Source organism: Daphnia carinata, chromosome 1 (genome assembly GCF_022539665.2).
Source record: "Daphnia carinata strain CSIRO-1 chromosome 1, CSIRO_AGI_Dcar_HiC_V3, whole genome shotgun sequence".
Lineage (NCBI taxonomy): Eukaryota > Metazoa > Arthropoda > Branchiopoda > Diplostraca > Daphniidae > Daphnia > Daphnia carinata.
Window position 1 is genome coordinate 12,926,902 of NC_081331.1, and position 23,425 is coordinate 12,950,326.

General features: G+C 40.1%; 5 protein-coding genes across 6 annotated transcripts in view; 1 reads left to right on the forward strand and 4 right to left on the reverse strand.

The window, feature by feature from the left end:
* Positions 1-1,972: 1,972 nt before the first annotated feature.
* Positions 1,973-3,324, reverse strand: LOC130691282 (retinol dehydrogenase 12-like). The gene is made up of 6 exons (XM_057514204.2): positions 3,157-3,324; positions 2,885-3,073; positions 2,664-2,822; positions 2,475-2,594; positions 2,191-2,398; positions 1,973-2,121 (listed from the first exon to the last, which is right to left on the reverse strand). The coding sequence occupies exons 1-6, from the start codon at positions 3,278-3,280 to the stop codon at positions 2,007-2,009; spliced, it is 915 nt and encodes a 304-aa protein (XP_057370187.1). The 5' UTR covers positions 3,281-3,324; the 3' UTR covers positions 1,973-2,006.
* Positions 3,325-3,572: 248 nt separating this feature from the next.
* Positions 3,573-5,913, reverse strand: LOC130691065 (lysosome membrane protein 2-like). The gene is made up of 11 exons (XM_059495416.1): positions 5,702-5,913; positions 5,432-5,595; positions 5,223-5,361; positions 4,874-5,116; positions 4,676-4,811; positions 4,545-4,620; positions 4,291-4,475; positions 4,112-4,230; positions 3,928-4,053; positions 3,720-3,866; positions 3,573-3,659 (listed from the first exon to the last, which is right to left on the reverse strand). The coding sequence occupies exons 1-11, from the start codon at positions 5,807-5,809 to the stop codon at positions 3,654-3,656; spliced, it is 1,449 nt and encodes a 482-aa protein (XP_059351399.1). The 5' UTR covers positions 5,810-5,913; the 3' UTR covers positions 3,573-3,653.
* Positions 5,914-6,342: 429 nt separating this feature from the next.
* Positions 6,343-8,858, reverse strand: LOC130691263 (platelet glycoprotein 4-like). The gene is made up of 12 exons (XM_057514180.2): positions 8,672-8,858; positions 8,444-8,613; positions 8,243-8,381; positions 7,961-8,167; positions 7,858-7,893; positions 7,640-7,775; positions 7,487-7,562; positions 7,217-7,401; positions 7,011-7,129; positions 6,809-6,934; positions 6,588-6,734; positions 6,343-6,475 (listed from the first exon to the last, which is right to left on the reverse strand). Exons 1-12 carry the CDS (start codon positions 8,777-8,779, stop codon positions 6,470-6,472), a joined length of 1,455 nt encoding a protein of 484 aa, XP_057370163.1. The 5' UTR covers positions 8,780-8,858; the 3' UTR covers positions 6,343-6,469.
* An 806-nt stretch (positions 8,859-9,664) lies between these two features.
* LOC130691245 (WD repeat-containing protein 19-like) lies at positions 9,665-16,019 on the reverse strand. The gene is made up of 24 exons (XM_057514156.1): positions 15,906-16,019; positions 15,692-15,846; positions 15,186-15,621; positions 14,838-15,124; positions 14,630-14,748; positions 14,372-14,472; positions 14,062-14,301; positions 13,864-13,998; positions 13,650-13,799; positions 13,421-13,568; positions 13,144-13,354; positions 12,979-13,076; positions 12,778-12,908; positions 12,561-12,712; positions 12,293-12,506; positions 12,096-12,242; positions 11,864-12,030; positions 11,564-11,798; positions 11,350-11,502; positions 11,186-11,282; positions 10,913-11,119; positions 10,568-10,848; positions 10,432-10,508; positions 9,665-10,372 (listed from the first exon to the last, which is right to left on the reverse strand). Exons 1-24 carry the CDS (start codon positions 15,924-15,926, stop codon positions 10,270-10,272), a joined length of 4,065 nt encoding a protein of 1,354 aa, XP_057370139.1. The 5' UTR covers positions 15,927-16,019; the 3' UTR covers positions 9,665-10,269.
* Positions 16,020-16,259: 240 nt separating this feature from the next.
* The window catches only part of LOC130691425 (protein O-mannosyl-transferase Tmtc3-like), a 45,538-nt gene continuing 38,372 nt past the window's right edge, over positions 16,260-23,425 (forward strand). Inside the window, exons 1-2 of one of the 2 annotated variants that reach the window (XM_057514368.2) lie at positions 16,260-16,382; positions 16,565-16,708. The gene's annotated coding sequence lies outside the window, so the exon portion shown is untranslated. Of the gene's footprint in view, positions 16,383-16,564; positions 16,709-21,226; positions 21,535-23,425 lie in introns of those variants that run through there. The other variant, XM_059496804.1, reaches the window with a different exon arrangement.

Below are 23,425 nucleotides of genomic sequence, written 5' to 3' on the forward strand. Positions count from 1 at the left end.
GGCGGTGGGTGCGTACATTCCGGATTCACAGTCAATCTACTGTCGCCGGCCTTCTCTTGCTAAGAAAAGCTCTTTTTTTCTATTTATAGGCTATTCATTTTCTTTCACAGCAAGTTCAGACACACGAAAAAAAAACAGGCCAAAATTCACGAGATTTTTTCAATTTAATGAAATTGGTAAACAAAAAAACGGCCTTATGTTATCATAGTTTAGCTTTGTCCATGTTAACGTTTATGTTTGTTCCGCTGCATTTGAACCTTTCACGCTGCTTGACAGTGGTAAATGTGAGAAAGAAATGCATGTGGCATTTGAGCGTGAAATCACAAAGTCTCACATATCGGTCAACAGGCCTATGTAGCGCAATTCAAATAATCGTATTGATAGAATTAGGTTACTATGTTTCTTCTAATCCTACAACAATTCTACAAGAATTGCGCATAGTCACGGAGCATAAATGGAAAAATGTTGATGTGCTAGACATCACGATAAAGAAATTCGGAATGACCCAATCACGATTATAGGTTCCAGATTGAACAGCTCGTTTTCTCCCAGAGAAAATTGGACCAGTAGAAGTGGTTTTAAAACTTTTAATTGTCAAAGATGATGTCGTCGTCCCACATACTCTTGCAGGCAAATGGCGCTATTGACGAATAAAATACACAACGGGCAGATCCTCGAGAAAGTGCACGCGAATGTAGGACGCTGGTTGTAGGTGATGATATTTTCAGTGCGAAGCAGTTTCACGGTGATGGCAGATAAATTTTTTAATACAGCAGCTATAAAATGAGAGAAGATTGCAAAACGATGAGTGATAGTACAAATTCGGGTTGTTGTAATTCCGCATTGGCCCCTCATAACCGTACAAGACCCGCATTAACGAAACACGAAATTTAACTCGAAATTACTTTGGTCGAATTAAAACTTGCTGAACAGTGCCCCCAAAGAAAATAACCAATTTTATTTTATTCGTGAGTTATTCAAACATTTTGCCGGCTGGGTTTGCTAGCCGAAAAAAGAATGTCTCTATGATCAAGAATGCGGGCAAACGAATTAAGATAATAACACGAGCTTTAAGATAAGATAGAACAGTTTTACAGTTGTTTGAAAAAAAAGCATGTGGTAATCAGTGAGTACATCATTTTCAAATAAAATAAATGATTACCTAAAATAACGCTATTTAAAACAACTGCGTTTGAACCTGTAAACCATACGTGCATCTCTGGAACTGAAATAGAAAAGTCCATGTGTTTGATGCTATTGCCATAAAATTAAATCATTGGAACGGTTCATCAAATTTTGAGGTCGGTATGGTAGAATGCAATAAAAAATAGCTATAACTCTTTTTTAAAGGCTCGTGTCTCTTCTTTTGCGCTCTTGTCGTCACGATATTTCGGCGAGCGGCCGATGAATGAGCCAAGCGAAAAGCGACCAAACATTAGCTGTTATCGCAATAGACCTGGTGAAAGTTTTGACAAATTGTTTGTGTAAATGACGCACGCGGGAAAGCTTCAGAAACTCGACCGTCTTTAGTCTGAATTTATGGCCTTCAGTCGAGTGGTAAGAATAAGTTCATACAATTGGTTTTAATAAGATGATGATTGAAAATCCTTTTCAAGGAATAAAATGCCCTGCAACGATTGCTTTGAATTCCTTTTGAAGGAAATTAAAGCTAGATGAATGATTACGTTTTAACTCGTTTAGGACATTATCGATAGGAACCCTTAAATTGTTAACACATAGCAATTCAAAATGAAAATTCACTTGAATCACCAAAGCGTAAACTATGACCATGTAATACCGAATGGACCTAGCGGATATCATCGGTAAACGTTATTATCTTAGTTAATGCAGTAATGTAACCGCTAGCCTGGTTTCATTTACGGACGAGCTTGGCAATAAACTAAAGTGCCCTGAAAAGAAAAAGGGAAAGACTTTTGATTTTTAAACTGTTGATTGTATAGCTATTAACAAACCAGATAATTCAAAATTAACTAGATTAAATTTTCTTATTGATTAGACTGTTCCCAAGTGAAACCAACGAGTTCTTCGCTCATTTTCCAAAGGCGTACAGCTGCTTCTTTATCATTGGCTTGACTTGCTGGTTTCGTTTTGGCGCAGTCACTGCAAAAGGAAAAAGAAAACATTGAAGGCTTTATTGGCACACCTGTCTTGGATCTAAATAGGCCATACCTAAAATAATGTCCGCTGAGTTCAGTTAAAGATTCCTCCGCGGCGCAATAAACACTAGTTTGGGCTCCCATCTCTGGCGTTTTAAAAACGAAACGACTGAAGAAGTGGAGAGTGCCATCCACGCAAGCATTCATCGATTCGTTGATGTGTCGTGCCAATTCCGTTTGGACAGCTCCCGGATGTACGGCAAAGACGGAGACTCCAGTTCCTTTTTAAAAGAGAAAGCGCAATAACTATTTTCATAGGCAATCCTTTTGTACAATTGAATTAAAATGATGAATTACCTTCTAATCGTCTTGCGAGCTCTTTCGTAAATAGGATATTGGCTAACTTGCTTTGACAATAAGACCGTATCGGAGTGTAATTTTTCTGCAACATTAAATCGTCGAAATACATTTTTCCTCCTGCAATTTAAAATTTACATCGAATTAGCGTGCCCAATTTTCCACATAAGAACGGGGAAAAGAACGAACTTGTATGCGCGACAGATGATAGATTGATAATTCGAGAAGGTGAAGCCCGTTTGATGTTGTTCAATAGTAAAAGCGTCCACAGGAAAGATCCCAAATGATTGACTCCAAATTGCATTTCAAAACCATCGTCCGTTTTCCATTGAGGGCATGTCATGATTCCTTAAATAAACTGAAACCATTTAGCAACGATAGAATGATTTTTACACGGATAACGGGCAAACCGGCATTGTTGATGAGTATGTGAATTTCAGGATGACGTGCTTTCAATTCTTCTGCTGCTGATCGAATAGATTTCATAGAAGCCAAATCCAATTTCAAGGTAGTCACCGCATTCCCAGTCTCCTTTGTAATGTCATCTGCGGCTTCGTTAGCCTTCTTCAAGTCACGGCAAGCGATCACCACTTCAGCTCCTGTGTTTGTTTGATTTGTATAATGAAAGGATTAAATCGTTATTTATCTAAACAATCACGATGGATAAAAATTTTATGCTTACCTCTTTTGCTTAGCTCACGAGCAGTCTCTTTGCCAATGCCAGTATTTGCACCTGTAACAACAACTACCTTGCCATCGAGCCGGCAATTATTTTTGCAACGAGGGCCTTGAAAAAACCGTGGCATGTTGGTTCGAGGAACGTCCGTGAATGCCCTAATGAAATTACGTGTCAACAGCACAAACACAAGGCTGCAATTATATGTTTAGTAGACTGATAATATTAGATAGCCCGTTGGGAGGCTGATAACTGCAGCCGTAACACAAAGTACAATGGTGGACCATTTTCGCTTTGTCATGTTTGGAGTGATTGTTGTTGCTCGTTATATTTCAAAGTTATGTTTTAAGAAAAATACTTTTCTGTGACAACTTAAGTAAGTGAGACAATGTTTTCAACTGTTCATCGTATTTCATCATGTCCATCAAACTACACGATTTCTGGTTCTTTAAATTTATGTACTGTTCTTCGTGTTGCGTTCCCAGATTGCCACATTTACCGTCCTATCGCTAAATAATAAGGAAATTCATTATCATATACCTAAGTCTACAATGAATTCTAGAGCTTACCGGAAAATAAATAACGAGCATAACGAAGCCAGCTATAACTAAAGCGATTCCAGCACCCAGGAAGCACCACCGACTTATATTTAGTGCGTCAATCACGTTAACTGCCTTGTTGACGTCTTGGGCGCTCGCTTGGTCCAGTTTAGCAGTCTAAACCACACGATTGAAGTATGTGGTACTTTTTAGATTCAAACGCGATGTGTTTATTTACCTCATTAATCCAAAGGATAGGGAAAACAGTATCCGTGATGTTTAATAACCGAGGAGGTACTTTGTATTTTCGGACATCTACGTTGAGTTGAAGCCTTTTCGAAGCGAAAATGGGCACACCTAATAACTGTACACCCATACGTTAGTTTACTGAAATTGTTTGTTACATTTATATATGCGGTTACAGGTTCTAAATCAAAGTGGGTCTCGTGCCACTCCTTGTTTGGTGCTAATCCAGTGAAAGCTTTGACGTATTTCTCATCGGCCATGAAAAAGTGAGGAGTTGACAGCAAAACCGGAGCTCCTGAGCGCAATAAATTTAAAAGATTTAAATTTCCCAATAGAACATGAATTTGTGACTAACCGAAAAGGCAAGGCCGCATATCTAAGATGCCAATACTAAAGCAAAGGTCGGGATCTATTTTATAATCGGGACAGTAACAGAGATTTTCCGGATCATAAGTGTTGAACACGACCTCAGGCACCGTGAATCGCTTGCCAATAATCCCCTCAGTTGTAACATCTCTCTCGTATGTGGCGTACACCGACCTGTAACGTTACACCGAAATTGCGGTTTTCTGGATGAATGAAAGTTTGGCGATGATAACGAAACATTACCGGCAAAGATCTGGGGTGAAAATGTAGACTTTTTCGCTCGTATCCACTAAAGGCGGATAAATGGCTCCGTCAGTACCTAGAAGGGGATATAATTGTTATTGACATGGTCGATGTAGCCGGATCAATTGTACCGTTAATCATGTTGCAGTAGGTGTCGTTCCAGTAATCCACACTTTCTTTTCCGTTCCATGATCTGATAAACCCTAATTGGTCGAGTCCGTTCGCTCCCGACTCAATTGTAAACTCTCCCAAATTGGTTCCGTTTCGCTTCAATTTCAAGCGACATTTAGAGGAGCTAAATATGTATTCATTTATTCCTATAATAATACCCCGTAGAAAAAACCGAATCTCGGATCTTCCGGTAGCGGTGGAAGTTCAATGTCAGTTTCGTTTTGAAACGATTCCAATATGTCTATGTAAGGTTGCAAGCTCCATCCTTCAAAAAGCATTTCGCGCACTGTTCGCGTCATAAATGGTTGTTCATCTACCTCATCCAATTTGTTATGCATTATGGTAGAAAGTTGAGCAGCGAGGTTTGCCGATGGCAGATCAGAAATTAGCGAAGCCAATGTCTAAGAACCAAAATGGAATACGTTAAAATGTTTCAGGTATGTAACGTAGAGATTAAATGGCGTTTATTATTGAGGTAAATTTTTTACTGAATTAAGAATTACTTACAAAATAGACAGGGTTAACTGTGACGACATGCACGTCTAACCCTAGCTCGCCAACACCAGGTGTGTGAAAGTAAGTGATGTTTTCTCTGTAAGTCAACAGGCCATTTTCTTCGATAACTCCGTATTTTATGCGACCTTCACTAAAAGAATAGGATGCATATGGTAAATGCTATTCAAAAGCTTAAATAGACTAATGCCATGCTAAATTACGTAAACGAAAACGGTCCCAATTGATCAAGATGTAGGACGACATCTGGATCGGTAGGGTCTTCGCAGTTGGTGCAGTTAAACAGGAAAAATTCGATGTAGACGGGAACAGGAGGACTCGACCAAGCGGCGAAAACGGCTTCATTATCTGCCGTAATAATTGCTTCCTGTGGGCGTGAATCAAAAGGAATCGCATGAATAAAATCAACAATATTTACCTTGAATTTTATAGACACACAAATACAACCACGGAACTATTTAGGGTGGAAATACCGAAGTGGCGATATCTGGAACAAGAATCCAGCCCAAAGTTGATGACAGTACGATGACAACGACACCCACAGCGGCGACAATGCCCGTTTTCACTATACCTGACACCATTTTCGCGTCTATGTAAATAGGCAATAGAAAATCGTTTGCAATTCGAAAACAAAACTGCGCTCCAGATGCCCTCAGACAGTTCTGCCTACTTGTGTGGAAAAACCCCTGTCAAAACCAGTTGTGCATTAGACAGTTCGAATCGCAAGACTAGAAATTTGAATAGTAAAGTGGATAAGGAATAAAAATGATTGATTATAGTGTTACTAGGCAGAGCGATAATGTCATCATTTGTCCCTGATACCATCTACAATACCTTGTGCTCTTTATACCTTGGTCGTCAATACAAATACGTCTGATTTAAATATTGGGTATTTTGCAGACATTGTTGATAAAAGTATCTATGCTTCATAGCAACATATCGCCTTCAAAACAAAAACGCTGGCTAAAAATAGACGTCAAAAGCAATTATCTGTTTGACAGAAAAAGTGCTAACTGTTTAAAGGAAAACTATACGAAAAATTTAAATAACATTACAGTTCATGAAAAGGAAAATAAGTTATTTGTGGTATATTGCAATGATTTATATTTCTTTTTGGCCAAAAATCACGTACAAGATGTTCACGAAAATACCTTCCCTGGTGCCGTATAATGAATTGATAATGACCATCTTTAGTTACTGTCACAAGACAGTGTTACATCCTCCTGATCGTCTTAGAGATCCTATTTCTGAAGGTGTAAATAGAATAAAAAAAAACAATGATTAGGTATCATAAAGAGCAGTATATTAAAAATTCATGACGCGAACTCTTCAGCAACTTATTTAAAGGAGAACCCGTACTGGATAGAAGATAACGAGCATGACGATGCTCGCTATAACTAAAGCAATTCCAGCGGCCAGGAAGCACCATCGACTTATGTTGAGCCCATTAATCACGTTAACGGCCAATGTGACGTCATCAGCACTAGGTTGGTCCAGTACAGCAGTCTTGATAATAGCAAAAATCAACAGGCATTACATTGAAATACAGGAAAGCGTGAAATGGTTTGCGTATTTCATACCTCGTTAATCCAAAATACAGGGAAAACCGTATTATTAATATCTAAAAGCCTCGGAGGAACGCCATATCGTCGTACGTCGATATTAATTTGAATACGCTCGGAGATAAAAACTGGAACAGCTGTCAGCTACATTGTGAACGAGAAAAATTACAGACGTCCGAAAGTCTCCTCTTTAATTACTGAAGCAATCAAATCAGCTTACCGGTTCAAGATCTATGTTGGTTTCATGCCATTCTTTAACGGGCTTTAATCCCTTAAAAGCATTAGAATATTTCTCATCGCCTAAATAAAAATGAGGTGAGGACAGCACTACCGGTGCACCTACAAGAATTTTACGTTCAATTACAACCATTTCGAACATTTAGGGTTCCCATAATAATTATGCAAACAAATATTTAGTAAACTTACCAAATTGGCACGGCCGCAAATCGAGAAGTCCAGCGCTAAAACAAAGTTCGGGGTTTGTGCTATGATCTCTACAGTAACAGAAATTATCGGGATTTTTGTCATCAAAAACTTCTGGTGGCACAGTAAATCGATTGGCAGTAATTCCCACAGTCTCGACGTCCCTCTCGTACGTAGTGTATATCGACCTATAGAAAACCGTTATTATTACTTTAATGCAAAGCTGTTTAGTAATAATATTCACATTTTGAATCATTAAGAATCAAAGCGTACCGACATAGATCCGTAACAAAAATGTAAATCCTTTCATTGACATCTACAAGGGGTGGGTAAATGGCCCCGTCAGTGCCTTAAACGAATATTAAGAACAAGAAATTTTGTTTCAAAACAACATTTTTAAATTTCTGAAAATAATGATAGTATTACCGTTGATCATATCGCAGTATTGGTCATCCCAGTAACTCAGATTTTTTTCCCCTTTCCATGATCTGATGAGTCCTAACTTGTCGAGTCCATTGGCGCCGGATTCAATTTTAAACTCTCCCCCATCCGTACCGTTTACCTAATGCAACGATGAGCAAACAAATTCACAAAATAAATAAATAAAATTCTTATTTAAAATTTTAGAAAAAATATAATCTTACCCCGTAAAAATATCCGAAACGAGGGTCTTCTGGCAACTTGAAAAACAAAATTCTGTTTTAACATCATTTTTTCTTAACGGAAATTTCTGAATAATTCTTATACTGGTGGTAGCGGGATTCCTGCCAAATCACTCAGCATAACGAGGATTTCAATGTAAGGTTGAAGACTCCATCCTTCGAAAAGAATTTCGCGAATTTTGCGCTTCATAAACGGATGCTCTCCAACATCATTCAACAAGCGATGCATTGCTGTCGAAAGAGTATCTACTGACTCAGGTGGTGCGAGATCAGTTATCAGCGAAGCTAACGTCTTTGTGAATAAAATAATTTGATTGCATTGCGGCATTAAATAAAAGTCGAATTTTTGAGGTAAAAAATTACGTACGAAATAAACTGGGTTGACTGTAATGATGGATTCGTCCAATGATGTTTCAACTCCCATTGGTTCGTAATAATAACTTTCTTCTTCGAGGTAAGTAAGCAACCCGTCTTTTTCTGTGATATTGAATTTCACTCGTTTTTCGCTGAAAGTTGAAAAATGTTAGTTGAATGTTACCACTGATCGTTATTCAATCAGGTATTATACCTAAAGGTGAACGGTCCCAGTTGTTGTAATTCTAAAACGACGCTACTGTCTCCGGGTCCTTCAAGTTGACAATTCGTACAGTTGAATAGAAAGAATTGGATGAAGAACGGAACAGGGGGACTCCTCCAAGCTCCATAAATAGCTTCATTGTCTTCTGTTATAATTGCCTCCTACAAGAATTGATTCAAAGTCTTTATTCAATGCGCAATAGGCGGAACAAAAATATACCGAAGTAACAATATTGGGAACGAGAATCCAGCCCAAAGTTGCTGAGAGCACGATGACAGTGACACCCACAGCGGCTACGATGCCAGTCTTCACCATGTTCGATACCATTTTCCCTAACACTATACACCACTAAGGGTGACTCAGAAAATCGTTCACAACTGGGACTTTCCCCCGTAAAAACAACAACTAGACCAGCAAGTTAGACTAGCTGAGTTCTGCCTCGCATCCACCAAAAACAACATCGTTTTATGATATCATTATCAGCAAAAAAGTATTACATTAAATAATAAAACAGGTATTACGAAGCGATCCAAACGAAGACCGGATAAATTTTTTTGTTGTTTTTATTTATTTTTCTTATCTTGTGTTATTGTACGTCCTGTGACGGGTTGTTGGGGAAAGCACACACTGTTTACCTTCGTCATCTTATAGCAAAGACAACGTTGTTATCTGGAATGCTTTAGACTTGTTGATTTTGTTCCATTTTTGGATTAGATTTTGGCTTTTTACACCACAAAAAAATATTTGCTGCTAGTTGTCTGGATAGATAATAACGTAGACGGGTAAAAATAAGGCTAAATAAAAACATAGGTGTACATCAAGGGTAAATTTGTTTATGTTTGTTTGGAGGATTATTAACTAGATGCACCTAAGAGAGGAAGAAATCCTTCAGTGGTGGGTATTGGAACACAAAAGAATATTCACCAAGAAAATAGTCGCTAAGATTTGGTTGACAGACATTTGGCGGGAATGCTATTCTAAGCCCAACAATCTACAGTCTACACCTATAAAATAGATTGGCTACTCCTGAAAATGACAACATTGTTAAGCGAGCTAAAGGCCGCGTTACGAGCTACAGAACTGTGATACGTCCCTTAACCCGCAAATTTATAAGTGGGTATTGCAAGTTAATATTTTCCATTGCCCAGTTGGTCTTCAGCCCGATGTTATTGCATTCAAACGGTGAACAGTACGCATCGAAAAACGACTGGCTTTAAGATGTGTGAGTAATCGCATGAGGTTTATTTCACATTAGAAAGGAAAACAGTTGGTTAGATAATGGAAAAAAGTTGGCAAGTTGGCGGGTGTGGCTATCTTTCATTCCACGTGGGAGTAATCAAAATAAAAAAAAAAAAATTTATCAAATGTGTAAAGACATCAAACGTCACGCAAAAGAGAGTTATGTTCCCCGTTTAGCGCAATAGTCCTTTCGTCAACAAACAAGTTATATATGATAAAATGTCGATCAGAAAGAGGCGGATTAAGTTCGCTGAGAGCGATGATAAAAATCGAAAACAAACAATTGAAACCAAATAGGCAGTAAAGCAATGACTAGATTCGAAACGTGGACAACACGGGGAATGGGAAAACTTTTTTTTAATGGACGGGCGTGGACGGAGTGTAACGATTTTAAGGCAGACAATCCTCTGCAAACGACATAATCATCTCTTCGAGAGAGAACGAATATTGGGAATGTTCAGTCCGAAAAGAAGGCTTGAAATGCAGTAAGAACCATAGTGAGGTATCCTCGAGACACAGAAAAGTGGGACGGGAGCTGTAATTATGAACACAATGGGACTGCGTAAAAAAAAATGAGATCAATTGCTTTTTGGTTTTATGGGTTCGGTCCATATGGCAAGCGTCCCATCACCAGTGATCTTGTTGTTACACATCGGGCAGGGTTCGCCATTATCCACAATCCTGCAAAAATAAAACAATTAAAAAAAAAAGTACTCATTCCTTGAGATTATGACTCTTACCTGATGAATTCTGATCGGTTGGCCATGAATAGGCACGAAGGACAACGTGTTAAATTTTCTTTTGTTACATGCATTCCCTACACGATCCAAAATATTAGATGATGTTGATTGATTTATGAGAAAGCGATATTCATACGGTAATGATGCACATTGGTATATGCTGTTTGCACTGAACGCACACTAGCAGCATTGACGGAATGGCCGTATTGCAGAATGGACATGGCGTTAAGTCATCTTCCGCGTCCGTTGAACCTTTGGGTGGGCGACGAACAGTGCTTTCGATTTTTTTCTTGTACTTTGCGTCAAGTTGGTCTCGGTGTTCGGGTCTCATTAAGACGGCTGCGTACTGAAATGCGGCGTTCTTTAATCCCGCTCGGTCACATTCAATCACAGTTGAGGTGAGAATCGGCACCACGTCTACGGATAAGCATTTCAAACTGATAAAATACGAACGTCATTTTGTTGACATGATGCGGCTTACGAGACGGGAATTTTGAGATAGATTCGGCCACTCTAATAAGCAATCGAGCTGCATTGAGATGTTGTCCGCGTCGAATGTGCATTCGAACGATGACGTACGAATGCAACAGTTGTAGATTGTGTTCCATTTCCAACGGTATGTTGATATCGTGACTACTAAGTTCCTTATACATGTGTTGAAGGAGATTATGGGCATCCTTGTAGTTTCCTGAATAAACACGCATTTTAATACAAAACATAAATGAAATAAGAATAGTAGCACATCGCGTCTTACCAGCGTTCTGTTCCTCTGTCGCAATTATAATAGCAGTTCTCGTAGCTTCTCTGTACTGGTGACGAGCGAGATATAGCCGGAAAAGGTATTTTCCATCCTAGAAACATAAAGGATAAATAGTCGTGTTTATTTGTATTATTACTACTACTGTAATTTGTGTTCACCTTGGGGATGTTATCTTGTTCTCCATTTAAGAATCCAATCAGCTGGGCAGCCAAGTGGTTGTCGTTTGCAGTGGATACGATGTGAATAGCAGCATTTATGGCTTTTTCATCATCGCCACTATGCTGTGCTGCTTTTATGAAGTATTTGAAAGCCTGAAAGATATGTTTCTTGTTACTTTTCCCCTCATTCAGTAGAAGAAAGATCCGAAAGTACCTTTTCGTTCTGACCAGCCAAAGCATAATATTTCCCTGTCAGTAGAAAATTGCGTTCTTGCTCGTAATATAAAGCAATTTTGGTATGGTCATCTTGCGATGCCTGGTCGCCTAGAATGTCTGCAAAAAGTTGGATCTGACCGTTTTGACGAGCAACTTCAAATGCCGTTTCATAGTTCTTCGACATAACTAGATATTCTAAAGCTGTGGTATAATCGCCCAAGTCCATAAAAAACCTGAAATCAATGATGGAATATAAGTCACTGTCAACGAAGAACTTTCTTACGTCTTTATTCCTTACTTTCCAATGAGTTTAGCTCCTTCTGTGCTCTTTGATCTTCGCGCAATCCGTACAGCATCTTGTGGACTATGTAGTTGATTCAGACACAGCAAAATTGCACTTTCAAAATCACCTGCCAGCTCATATGAGTTTAGCGCTTCTTTGTATTGCCCTTGAGATTCTTTGGCCTATAATAAGTAGGAAATTATTGAATTTTATAGGGTTAATAATGCCACAAAGCTATACGGTTTACCTTTGCATAGGCAATATGTACTTTAGGCTGCGTCACATACTGAATCAGTTTGCTGACTTGCGTCCAATTCTTCAAGCGAGTATAAAGCATAGCAGCTTGGTCCTTGATGCCAGCAGTTTCGTAGAGCTCAGCAGCTTCCACATAAAACTACAAATGCAAGTTAGCTGAATTCGTAACAAAGTTTGTAAAATAGGCACCTTGCTGTCTTCCAATATAACGGCACATTGTTTCATTAACGTGCGATCGCCCGATTGAACTGCAAGTGAAACGCCTTTGTTAACATCGCCAGATCCAACTGCACATCGTGCAATTCCTGAATGGCATATACGTTGGTGTTCAACCTGATTTACATTTTCAACTCCGGAACTCAGGGCGCGTTCGTAGTTCAATAAAGCATGAACAAAGTCCCCCCTAAAATTGAGCTATAGGTTGAGTACATTGAAATAGAATTAATGATAGTCCTACGTTTGTTCTAGTTGCTGTGCATATTCTTGGGCTATTAGTCCAATCCTTTGTGGAGCTAGTTTCTCTGCTAACAGCAGAGCTTGTTCCCATTCCATGACGTCCGTGTGCATGTCGATGGCGATGTCAGGTTGTGTTGACTTCAGGTAGCAATCCTATTTTCGAACCAAAATAATCGCATTACGAGAATTGGATTTCATCAACGTTAACACAACCATACTTGTGCTTTTTCCAAGTTGCCTAAAATCATGTATATATGGCCTGAGAGCAACTGAAGATCTTCAATATGTTCCACTTCTTCCAACGACCATACGGCAGCTATATCTCCAAGATGACGGTATATTCTAATCGCTATGATAACGGAAAAACGTTCTATAAACTCACACATTACCCCAAACAGTAATAAATATCAAAATCTTACCAAAATCTATGCGAAACTCGTTAAGCGCTGCGTTGGCAGCTTTGACCCACTGAGTCGAATCTGCCAGAAGAATTCCAATATCCCAAGCATCGTCATACCTAATAATTAACATCCACGGGTTAATAAATAATTTAGAAACGATGTAGTCCTGTTCAGAATTCCTACTTTCCCATCGCTAAGGAAAATTGTAACGCGTTGATTAGTTCACTGCGTGACATGGAGGACAACTTTCCGCCGGAACTAATGCCCAGTTCAGGAATGAAAAGAGTTGTCAGCTTTGATGAGGCAGTAAGCAACAAAAGTTCTGGTCCTTGGAGCAGAAGAGGAGTATGGCCACTAGCGAGAGCCGTGGAACAGAGTCGAATGATGCAGCTCCCTTTATCAAGAAGGAAATTCACCAACAAATTCAAATACATTCCTTTTTAAATAAAAAAAAAACTACCTGTAAGTCTTTCGGCGTGATAGACATATACGTCGAGCTTCTCGTCACTCCACGCCACAAATACATGATTGATCCGGCTTGCTGATTCAAAAAGTAAACCTCGATGATGAACTGGGAAATCGGGAATCCGTAGCAAAATTTCTTTGACCTGGGGGTTGCATCAAACAACAAAGAACAAAATATTCATGTAGATAAAAGAGATAAGCCGATTTGGATCCACGGACGATACCGGTGAGTACAGGTAGCCATGATTCTTGATATCTACCGCAGCTAGAAGTGTTCCTGATGTATCGTGAAAAATCTTTTTCCAACCAACAGCATGACGGTATTCGCTGACAGGTTTTCGCTCACTCAGCGAAAAATAAACCAAATCGCCCACCTATTATTTTGAGGTAAAATTAGAAAAAATCTAATTCAAGTCGTGTTTCCCTATTTAATTTTACATTTGTAGTGTAGATAAGACAATCTTTTGCCAATGCATGGCTCGTGATCTTTGCTGTGGAGGATTCACGGAAAGGAAAAACACCGCTCTCCATCAAGCCACTTGCGCCGTCATCAAGAGAAGCAGTTTCTTCGATCTAGTAATCGATGTAAAATATGTTTCACGTTACCGAATTCGAATTTAAACAAATTGAACTCACTAGCTGTAAATGGACTTTGCCATCTACCAAGGCAGCGATATGCGTTTCATTCATCCCAACTGTTTCGACTGAGCCAATGTACTGCAACTTCCGCTGTAGCTGACCATCAAGAGCAGAGTAAAGCCAGGTGTGATTGTTCAAACCAAGTGCAATGGCTTTGGGACCACAAGCCAAGAAAACGGGCTCCAACTCGCACTGTAGATGACAGATGGCCTTCAGGGCAGCGTCGTACACAGTAACCTGAAGGGGAAAATAAAGGACAGGTTAATGCCCTGTTTCACGAGCGAACGTTCGAATTCAAAAACGCTACTTCTTTAAGACTGGTGAGTACTGCAATGGTACCGAACGGCTGCCAAACCGATGCTAGCATGTTTAAACGAGTGAGATAAATGTAGACATTGCCGGAACTACCTGTTATAGATTTGATTTGATCAATTTAAATTTCCAGAAAGCATTTAGAATAATTGGAATTTTTTACGATGGATTTTACGAAACACTTGGTGATCAGTGTCCGTATAACTATTTATTTACTAACGAATCTTAGGTTGGTGACCGTATTTGAGATTACCTGTAATGGCCAAAAGACGACCGTCATTGCTCCACGCACAGGAATCTATTCGGTTTTCTTGATCCACGGAAATTACCGAGGCGCTTTCTTTCAAGTCAAGCAAATCATAGATCCTTGCACTATGAAAGTGGAAGTTAAAATAAGAAAATGGTAATTTGATGCTGTAGTTTCTATTTAGAGCAAAAAAAATTAAAATAAAGAAAATTACTTGTTATCTCCAGCGCACGCAGCTCGGCTTAATAAAGGGCACACAGATATAGAAGAAACCATGTCCCGATGGTTCCTTATTTGAAAGAGTTCCTGACCAATTTCCTTTACGTGGGTGGAGATAGCGATGCAATATCCACCCGAGAATCCGATTAAAATATATCCATCACCAAACCAGCGATACGTCGTGATGTTGCCATAGCTTTGCTGAAAAGCTAATTCCAAGGGATTTTCAGCATTGTTGATGTTGATAAGAATCAAAGTTCGTCGGCCTACCACGGCGCTAATCTACGTAAGGTTTTAAAATTAGTGCTGTTTTCCCATCGCTCTCAGACACACTGAAATTTACCGTGCTTTCTGATGATGAACGTTCGTTCTCCTTCATCTCAGAAAACTGTATTTGTGATGGTTCACTTCTAAGGCTGGCTGTATGAACAGTGTCACCTTCTAATGTGCTAATAGAAAGGGTTTTGTCCTCAGACCCTAGAGCCAGGAGATTGTCAGAACTCCATGCTCCTGATAAAATTTTCTTGTTATGTTTGCCCAGAATTGGTATCTTCCGGCCAGCTCTTTGGTTGTAAAGAAGTACATTTCCCTTTGTTGTACCAATTGCTAGAAAAAGACCACTTTTGCCCCAAGTCATGAAGCTCAATGGATCTCTCAGGCCTGTTTCAATCTTTTCAGTTTTACAGCTATTTGAATTCCACAAATATATGAATGAGCTACTGTCATTGATAGCTGCAAAAGATGTGCCTTCATAGTCCCAGCCGAACCCTGTACAGGACCTGCGAAGATTAAAAGAAAATATAGCTGATAGTCTCAACCTCATATTTAAAAAGAAATAACTATTTGTACCCAGGCATGGCAATAACAGCTTTTTGGTTTCCAAAGTGGTCATAAATATGTACAGTCCGATTTGAGCCTGTAGCTGCCCAGAGAGAACCGTCGTGTGTTTGCCATTCCAAATGCACCGTTCCAACACCGACAGGAGATTTCAAACTCAGTATCAACTAAATGAAAATTAAGAAATTATCCACAAAAACAAGATATAGTGTCTTGGATAAGTTACTTTTTCAGTGTTAAGATGCATGGTGGATTTTTCGTTACTTGTCCATTCCTAAAATTATTTGTTTTTTGAAAGTGCTCTCGTTACCACAGCAATCATTTGTAAACAAACGAGTTGTCATTTGTTTAAACTGACCGTCGCCAGAGGCCCTCGCAACGTCGGTTTCTGGAATATTTTCTATATGCAAATTTTCTAAAATCATGTATCAGTAAACTGGAAAAAATAGTTTAACTTCCCGAAGTGTTCTAAATTTTACAAAACGTTTTGTCTACTAGATTTATTAACATTCAGTAGTAAATGTTTTTAAAAAAATTTGTGAGACTTCCTTGTAAGAAGCAGACCATTTACGTGGGAAGCAGACAAGTAGTTGTTGACTCCCTCGCTCCATAATTCATATTTGTCCGTCTTTTATGTTATTTGAACGAATTGTTATTAACTATAAAGTGCTACTCTCTCACCTAATCCCGTAAAAGAGATATTGTAAGTAGGAAGTTAAAACTTATGGCCTTTTTTACATGTTTGTCATTTTGTACTTCCTTGTAATTAACGAATGGAATGTCGCATGGGACATCGAGAAAAGTTATAACTATATGCTATACTTGATTTCAACCTATCCATCTATCATGAAGCTATTGTTCTGATTGTTTTATGAATCTCTTTAGGTGTCCTCCAGTGTAGTGAATGTGTTTCTCAAGCAGCACCTTTACCTCCTCCTGGCATCATCGGTAGTCCCTGTGATGCTTTGATATCATAGTGTCTTCACATCAGACCAAGATTCTAAGGGAACTAGAACTGTTGCTTCTAAGGTAAGGTTTACCTTTTTTTATTTGACACGTCTGAATTGGGTTTCAGCAAATTTGCTGTCATGTTAGTGATAAGCACTCTGAACATGTGAGACAAAATGAGAGGAGAACGAAATTTGCTACTCTATTTGATAAGTGTCTATAGAACCTGGTAAAGAACTCAATTCTGATTTTTCGTAAGGTCTTCCAACAAACTTACAGTATGGAGAGGCTATACTGACAAATAAATCCATGTCGTCAGTTTGAACATGTAACTTTGGACAAGTGACGTGTGCTTACTTGATTGATTTCACTAATGAAAAGCTTCCTTATGTTTTGAGAGAGGGATGGGGCATTTTAATTTCATTTACCAAGTAAAATGCTATTTCTCCTTCGCGTCACTTCTCTTATCGGTTTTTTTAAATCCATGAGATTGTTGTACCACACTTATTCCCACAGTGTGATTCACTTTTCATTTATGCTATTTTTAATATAACCCTGTCCAACCGAAAACCCTCCTTAACAAAACGTGCGAATTTCTGGTACATGACGAATTAGGAGATCTAGAACAAAGATCTAAAGTGCTGACTTTCCAGGGTGTTGTAGAACTTAGAAGGGGATTGTTCAAATTAGAATTTGCCACTAAACGAACGGCGGTGGGGTTTTGTAATAGCTTTTAGCATTGTTGTCTAGCGGGACAAGAAGCTTTAGTGAATATTTACTGGCTCTCATAAATCCATTCTGTGCAAAGAGGGAACGTTTCTGTTCCTTTTTTCCGCTTTCACTTATTTTCGCCATTCTTTTGTTCGCAGTTGAGCAGCCCTTTTTTCTTCCACTTTTACTTCATTGCACTTAGTCAACAGCTAATTACAATGAGCCATTAATTAATTACATTGGACCCTTTAAAAATGTCAAATTGTTTTTTTCCACCCTCCCGATTGAGTATTGTCACGTTGTTTGGCTTATTGCCTCATTACGAGTTCTTTTGTCAAAGTCCCCGTCGAGTCCAATAGCATCCTCCGAACAAGGTTGTGCGCTACCACGTGTCCTAGTGACGGTTAGTGGTGGGCAATGTTCGGTGATGCGCAACGCTTCCCCCAGTCCCGTCAGTCGTTATCACTTTTCAATCGTATAACGTCACGGCTTGCATTCGTAGATTGACAGACTGCATCGATAGAAACTGTGCCCAATCAAGCCACAGGTTTTTTTCCCTTTAAAGCCCACTTGGGGCATCGGCCTCGATCTCGCCATGCCTCGTTGCGTTTTAGCCGATTGCCGTATTGAAAGTTGGTATTCCTCTTGGCAGCCGGTTCCAAAATCTCGAGATAATGAGGCCACTGTGTGTTGCCTGTTCACTAAGGGATATGCGCTTTCATAATGGTCTGTCTTGAATCGTGGAACCTACTGTGGTTTTTGTTTTCGGTTTTTCGGCGTAGGGATTGTTCGTGTCTGTTAGCTCGGCCATAGAACAAGAGGGAGAATGTTGGAACAAGTCGAGTCAGCCGATTAGCGAAGGCTTTGTTATACCGAGGATTGGGCTCTGCCGAGATTTTCACTGTAAGCTTGGCAGCGGTGACGTTGACAATTTAGCTTGATGCAATGAGCTTCTTCCGCTGGAATCAAAAATGAGAGCCAACCAAATTAACTAGAAATTCATTCATTTCAGTTAATCACAATTTCGTTCAATGTCCTTCCAGTTGATTTTTTTTTTGTTTCGATTCATGTTGGATTGGTCATTTCGAACTGTTGTGCACGTGATTTGCCACATTGGCAGCTAACCAAGTCGAGAAAGAAAATGTCTTTTGACCATTGACTCTGTCCCCTTTTCGATTACGCAACACCTACGAGCGTCTCCATCACGAAGTGCCTCCCCACACATCCAAAATTGGCGAACGAAATTTATGATTGGTCGATTTCCCCGTATGGCCGCTTTTTGAAGCTCTAGATGTCGTGTTGATTTGGTTGGGGTGTTATATATACACACACACACACACACACACACTACGGAGTCGCCGCCGCCCTCTTTATTTATCGATTCGGAGCTAGAGAAACCGGGTGTGTCGAAGAACGTCTTTGACGACGTCGTCATCTCGACCAAAAAGACGGTCTTTACATTGCGCTACAAAAAATCGTGATGGTAGGGCGTTCTAAAGACTATAACATTGGACCTCCCGTCTCGTTACAGCTTCCACTACATCCCCATGTCGTTGCTCGCTGATGAAGTCATTAATGAACGCCTGTACCAGTGCATCGTCAAGAGTCCACGACGAGGTCGGAAGGAGGAAAGAAATGCACAACTACGAAACGAGTTTGCCGTAGAATTGCAACGTCGCCATATAGTAGTGGGGTGGTCTTAGATTTCGGCGTGATTGATTAAGGCCCGATCTAGCATTTTATTTGATACCTTTGTCACGCAACAGGAATATGCGGTAAGCATAAAAAAAAACGAATAGACGAAGAGGAAAAAGGATCAATCCGCCGTCGACATTGCCGGAGCATTGCGGTTTGACTGTTAAGCCTCTGTAGCTGTGATTCGGATTGTTGGTCTGCTCTTCTTCCTATAACACAAAGTAGACTCAAATCTGGGGGGGGGGGGTTACATAGTCTTCGCTGCCTGCGTTTTCTTTTCAGCTTGTACGAAACATTAAGTCTACGATATAGATGGAGCCTACATAAACACGAGGGGCGAAAAAGGGAGAAAGAGAAGAAAGAAAGAAAAAAAGATTCAATTAGTTGGAGCAAGGAAGCGAACCGGGTCCATTACTCGCCGAACGGGTTGTGTCGAAGAAATATATAAGGGCATCAGGCTGACAGGTACTGTATTCGTAGGCCAAGAACGAATAGCAAGGGGGGGGGGGAGGGGAGAGCCCTGATCGGTTTGTTCTCATATTGTTCCATCGATCGATCAGGCCCTCGCAGCACTCACAGATTGCTCTTGTTATTTATGACTAGCGTTTCTTGTTTTTCTTGCCGCCCGTATTAACGGCCAACGGATCTTATTGTTTTTCAATCAGTTTGATGGACGCACGTGCTTGTCCGGTATGTGCGTCGGTCTCTGTTCGACATCCTTTTCGCTGCAAATAGAATAACACCTTCGATCAATTGTGAAGTTTCTTTTCTTTTTTTTTTTTTTTATTTATACAAACAACCTTTTTGTCTATTGAAGTACAAGCGATGCGTGGGCGTGGGAATTGCCTTTATTTTGCGGTGCGTCACATGGATTGTTAAAAACAAAAGGATTTACCGATTCTCGAGGAGACAACGCCCAGATTTGTAGTATCATCGGTCAGGCCTGTTTTTGTGTCTTCCCGTTTTTCAGTGGTTTCAGGTGATACTTAGACATAGTGATAGCGGGAAATTTGAAATGACGTGGCAAAAAAAAAATAACTTGTTGCACTTGTACGGGAGAAAAACAAACGGGTGGAGGGTTGCACAGGATCATTCCTGTATGGCTTCCAACGGTATTCGTTTACGCGGTTTATCTGTTGATTTTCGTGATGAACGCAGAGCGTTCAACAGCCCGCGAGAAAAAGCTTTAATTTGATAAGCGGGTAATTCTTTTCGCCCTCGTCTTCAAGTCCAAATTGTTAAATGTTATTCAACGAATTGTGAAAATTTGCATTTTTTTTTTTCTTTAACGGTATTGGCCAAGAGCGTCCAACTTCTTGCGTGAATGAATGACACCGATAAGTGGCAAGATATTGGAGACTTGTTGCCACTTCGGGGACCTATTTTTTTTAATGTTTGGAGGGCTGGTTACAATACGCGTCGCACTCGTTGCCCGTAGGATTGCTTTTCTTTTTCTTCCCCAATTTATTCATTCTCTTCTACGTAGTTAAATTTACTTTTGAGGAAGAGAGAGAGAGAGAGATGGGGTTGCTAAGTCTTCGCGTATCGTCTGTAGGAGAAAATAAAGCCAACAATAGACCAACGGGGGGAAATGTCGAGAAACAAGTTGCAAGTTGAGAGAGCGAGAGATCTCAACTTGGGACGCAAAGTGAAGGTGAATTACTCGTTCTACATCTCGACTATATTCCTTTACATGCGAAACGCGAGCAAGTTGGACGAAGGAGCTCTTCCCTTACGTACGACCATCTCGCAAGTTGTAGGGCTGCACACGATGGGGGGGGGGGTCTACTTTTTTGAAATGCTTTTAATTGCCTCCTGTCATCGATACAGATGCCTATCGGGACGTCATAGAAAATTCTTGAATTAAAAAAAAAAAAAAAAAAAGTGCGTTCGATGCAGAAAAGCCAGGAAATGAAATCTCTACTAATAGTTGTGAAAGAGCGGAAATAGCTCTGGTTGGTGATGTTTTTAGACATGTTTTAAGTGTCGGCAGCCTTCTCCAAAATACGTTATGTTCTATTTACGGCTGTATTTTTCTCACGACGTTTGTTTTCTTATTCAAGACATTTTTGCGCGTGCGCTGTCAAAGTCTCGCACACGACTCGGGGAACTCGTTAGATGGATCCCGAAAACGCAATAGATCCAGTCTGTGGATGACGACGACGCCGGTCGATGCAAGAGCCACTCTCCGACACTGTCTAGAAACCTCCTCCGTGAACTAGTACGCACATTCTCGGCAATAGCTTAACGCGCCTGTGTGAGTCGGTGGCGTTGTGTGTGTGTGTCTATTGCTCGCTCGACTGTGTGTGTCTGTATGCGTTCACGCTGTCCCTCGTAGACATAGACGTTGCGCCTCGTTCTTTTACTGACCAGTCGACAACATCTGTTTGAGCAGGTTAGGTCACATTCTGCCTCCGGCCTTAACCCATCGATCCGACATCGTTTTTTGTTTCTTTTGAAATTTCCGACATTCGGTTCATCCAATCCGCGTTCACTCACGAGTAAGTGCAATATCTTTTGCAATTGTCTTTCCTTCCCCCCATTTTTTTTTTTTTTTTTTGTTTGTAAAGTTCAATTTGGATGCGCGGTGCTAGTCCGTTCTATCGTTATTTGTGGATCGCTTGTAAAGTTATGCCGTTGTTTGCGAGCAAGAGGGGGGGGGGGAGGGCTTAGATACGTCGCATCGAATTTTCATAACACGAGCACTTGGAGCTTGTCCGGCTCTACGTCAGCCGGAGCAGGAAAATAAGCAACTTGAAATGGAATGGAAAATTGAGGAGGGAGTTGCGGGATGGGACAGAAGAGAAAGGTCCAACGTAACATAAAAAAAAAGAAAGGGAAAGAAGGCAGATAGGGTTGTTGTTGTTGTTGACGAGACAGTCTAGCAGTATAACTTTTTACTACCCGCTTTTGTTTTGTTTTTATTTTTACGTTTGTTGTTTTTGTTTTTTCTTGTTTGTTTTGTTTTTTACGAGGGTTTGAATAGCTCGGAATAACCAAGTAACTCGGCCAAAATTCTCCAATAACCCCCCCGTCCAAAAAAAAAAATAGCAGCCGACGTCATTATCCCAATCTTGTGTTTAAAGTTGAAGGCGCTAGCGGATACGGACTGAGCTGAACGATATACGAAAATGAAGGAGGGGGGAATAGTTAAATATATATATAAAAAAACGTACACATATCCGTTGGGTAATAGATCTAGGAAACTTGTTGAAACTATTTTTTCTCTTTCCTCCTTCACATTCGGCCGTCCAATTCGTTTTTGTTGATGCTTGTCATGAACACGCTGTTTGTTTTTTTTTTTGTAGTCTGAGAACCAGGGGAAACGGTTTGTTAAGAATCGATTGTTGCTGCGTAAAAAACAAAACAGAAGAAAATTTTTTTACGTTGTTGTTGTTCTATTGTGTCGTTTCTATGTAGAAAAAAGGTTGTCAACATGACTGAGTTTTGAATCCCATTATCTTTTGTTGGAGAATCAAGAGGGAAGCGAAGGGAGTTCCAGAATAGGAGGAGGGATGCGCCCTAAAACCTTTTTTTTTTGTTACTGCAACGAGCTATTGTTAAGCCTTGAGTTGAGTCCTACGAGTTACTAATATTGTATACGTAGATACGCGTAGCTTTCCATGCATCCAGCTGTCCACGCGAGTCCATCCGTCCGCTTTAACAATCCCGGCGGGCTTGCCTCTCTTTTTTCTTTTTTGCTTTGGCCATTGTGTGTTTGCGTACTTGTCTAACGTGTATTATATTTAATGTAGAATGATACTTAACTATCGGCCGACATGTCGCAACCCATTTCTACACGAGCTTGCCCATTTACAATGAACGGGGGAAATAGGGAAAACGTTAGCCAATCCTTTTGTGGGACAAAAACGAGTCTCCAGTGCACAATATCGAGGTTTTAAAAAATAATGTTTTGACGTGATGGATACGTCCATCCTCGTAGCACTTTTTGAGACTCGTAAAGGCATTTGCGTTTGTTTGCCACGGTTGTTTCTTATACCCATTTTTGTTTTCTTTCGGACGGACGTTGGTTGGCCTAGAGCACATCGGCGTGAAACATTATCCTGTTGACAGAAAGTCTTTGTAGGCCTGTAGGAAATTAAGTTTTCGGTCGGGTTCGAAACATGGGGCGTTTTTTTGGTCCTTAGCTTGTACTTTGTGTTTTTTAAATAGGAAAAAACCTTACAAGTTATTGACTAGGCCCCATGTTTAGGCTTTATTCGAGGGAAGGGGGGTGATTTGATTTACGTACTACTTACGTCTACCCTTTTTTTTTCTGCTGAAAATTTTCGGCTTCCTCGTTTATTTTTTTGCATCTTCTCTGAGCTAAATACGGGATGCAAATCGGCTTACGCACGTAAGGATTACTCGTTTGTTCCAGTACCAAAGTCT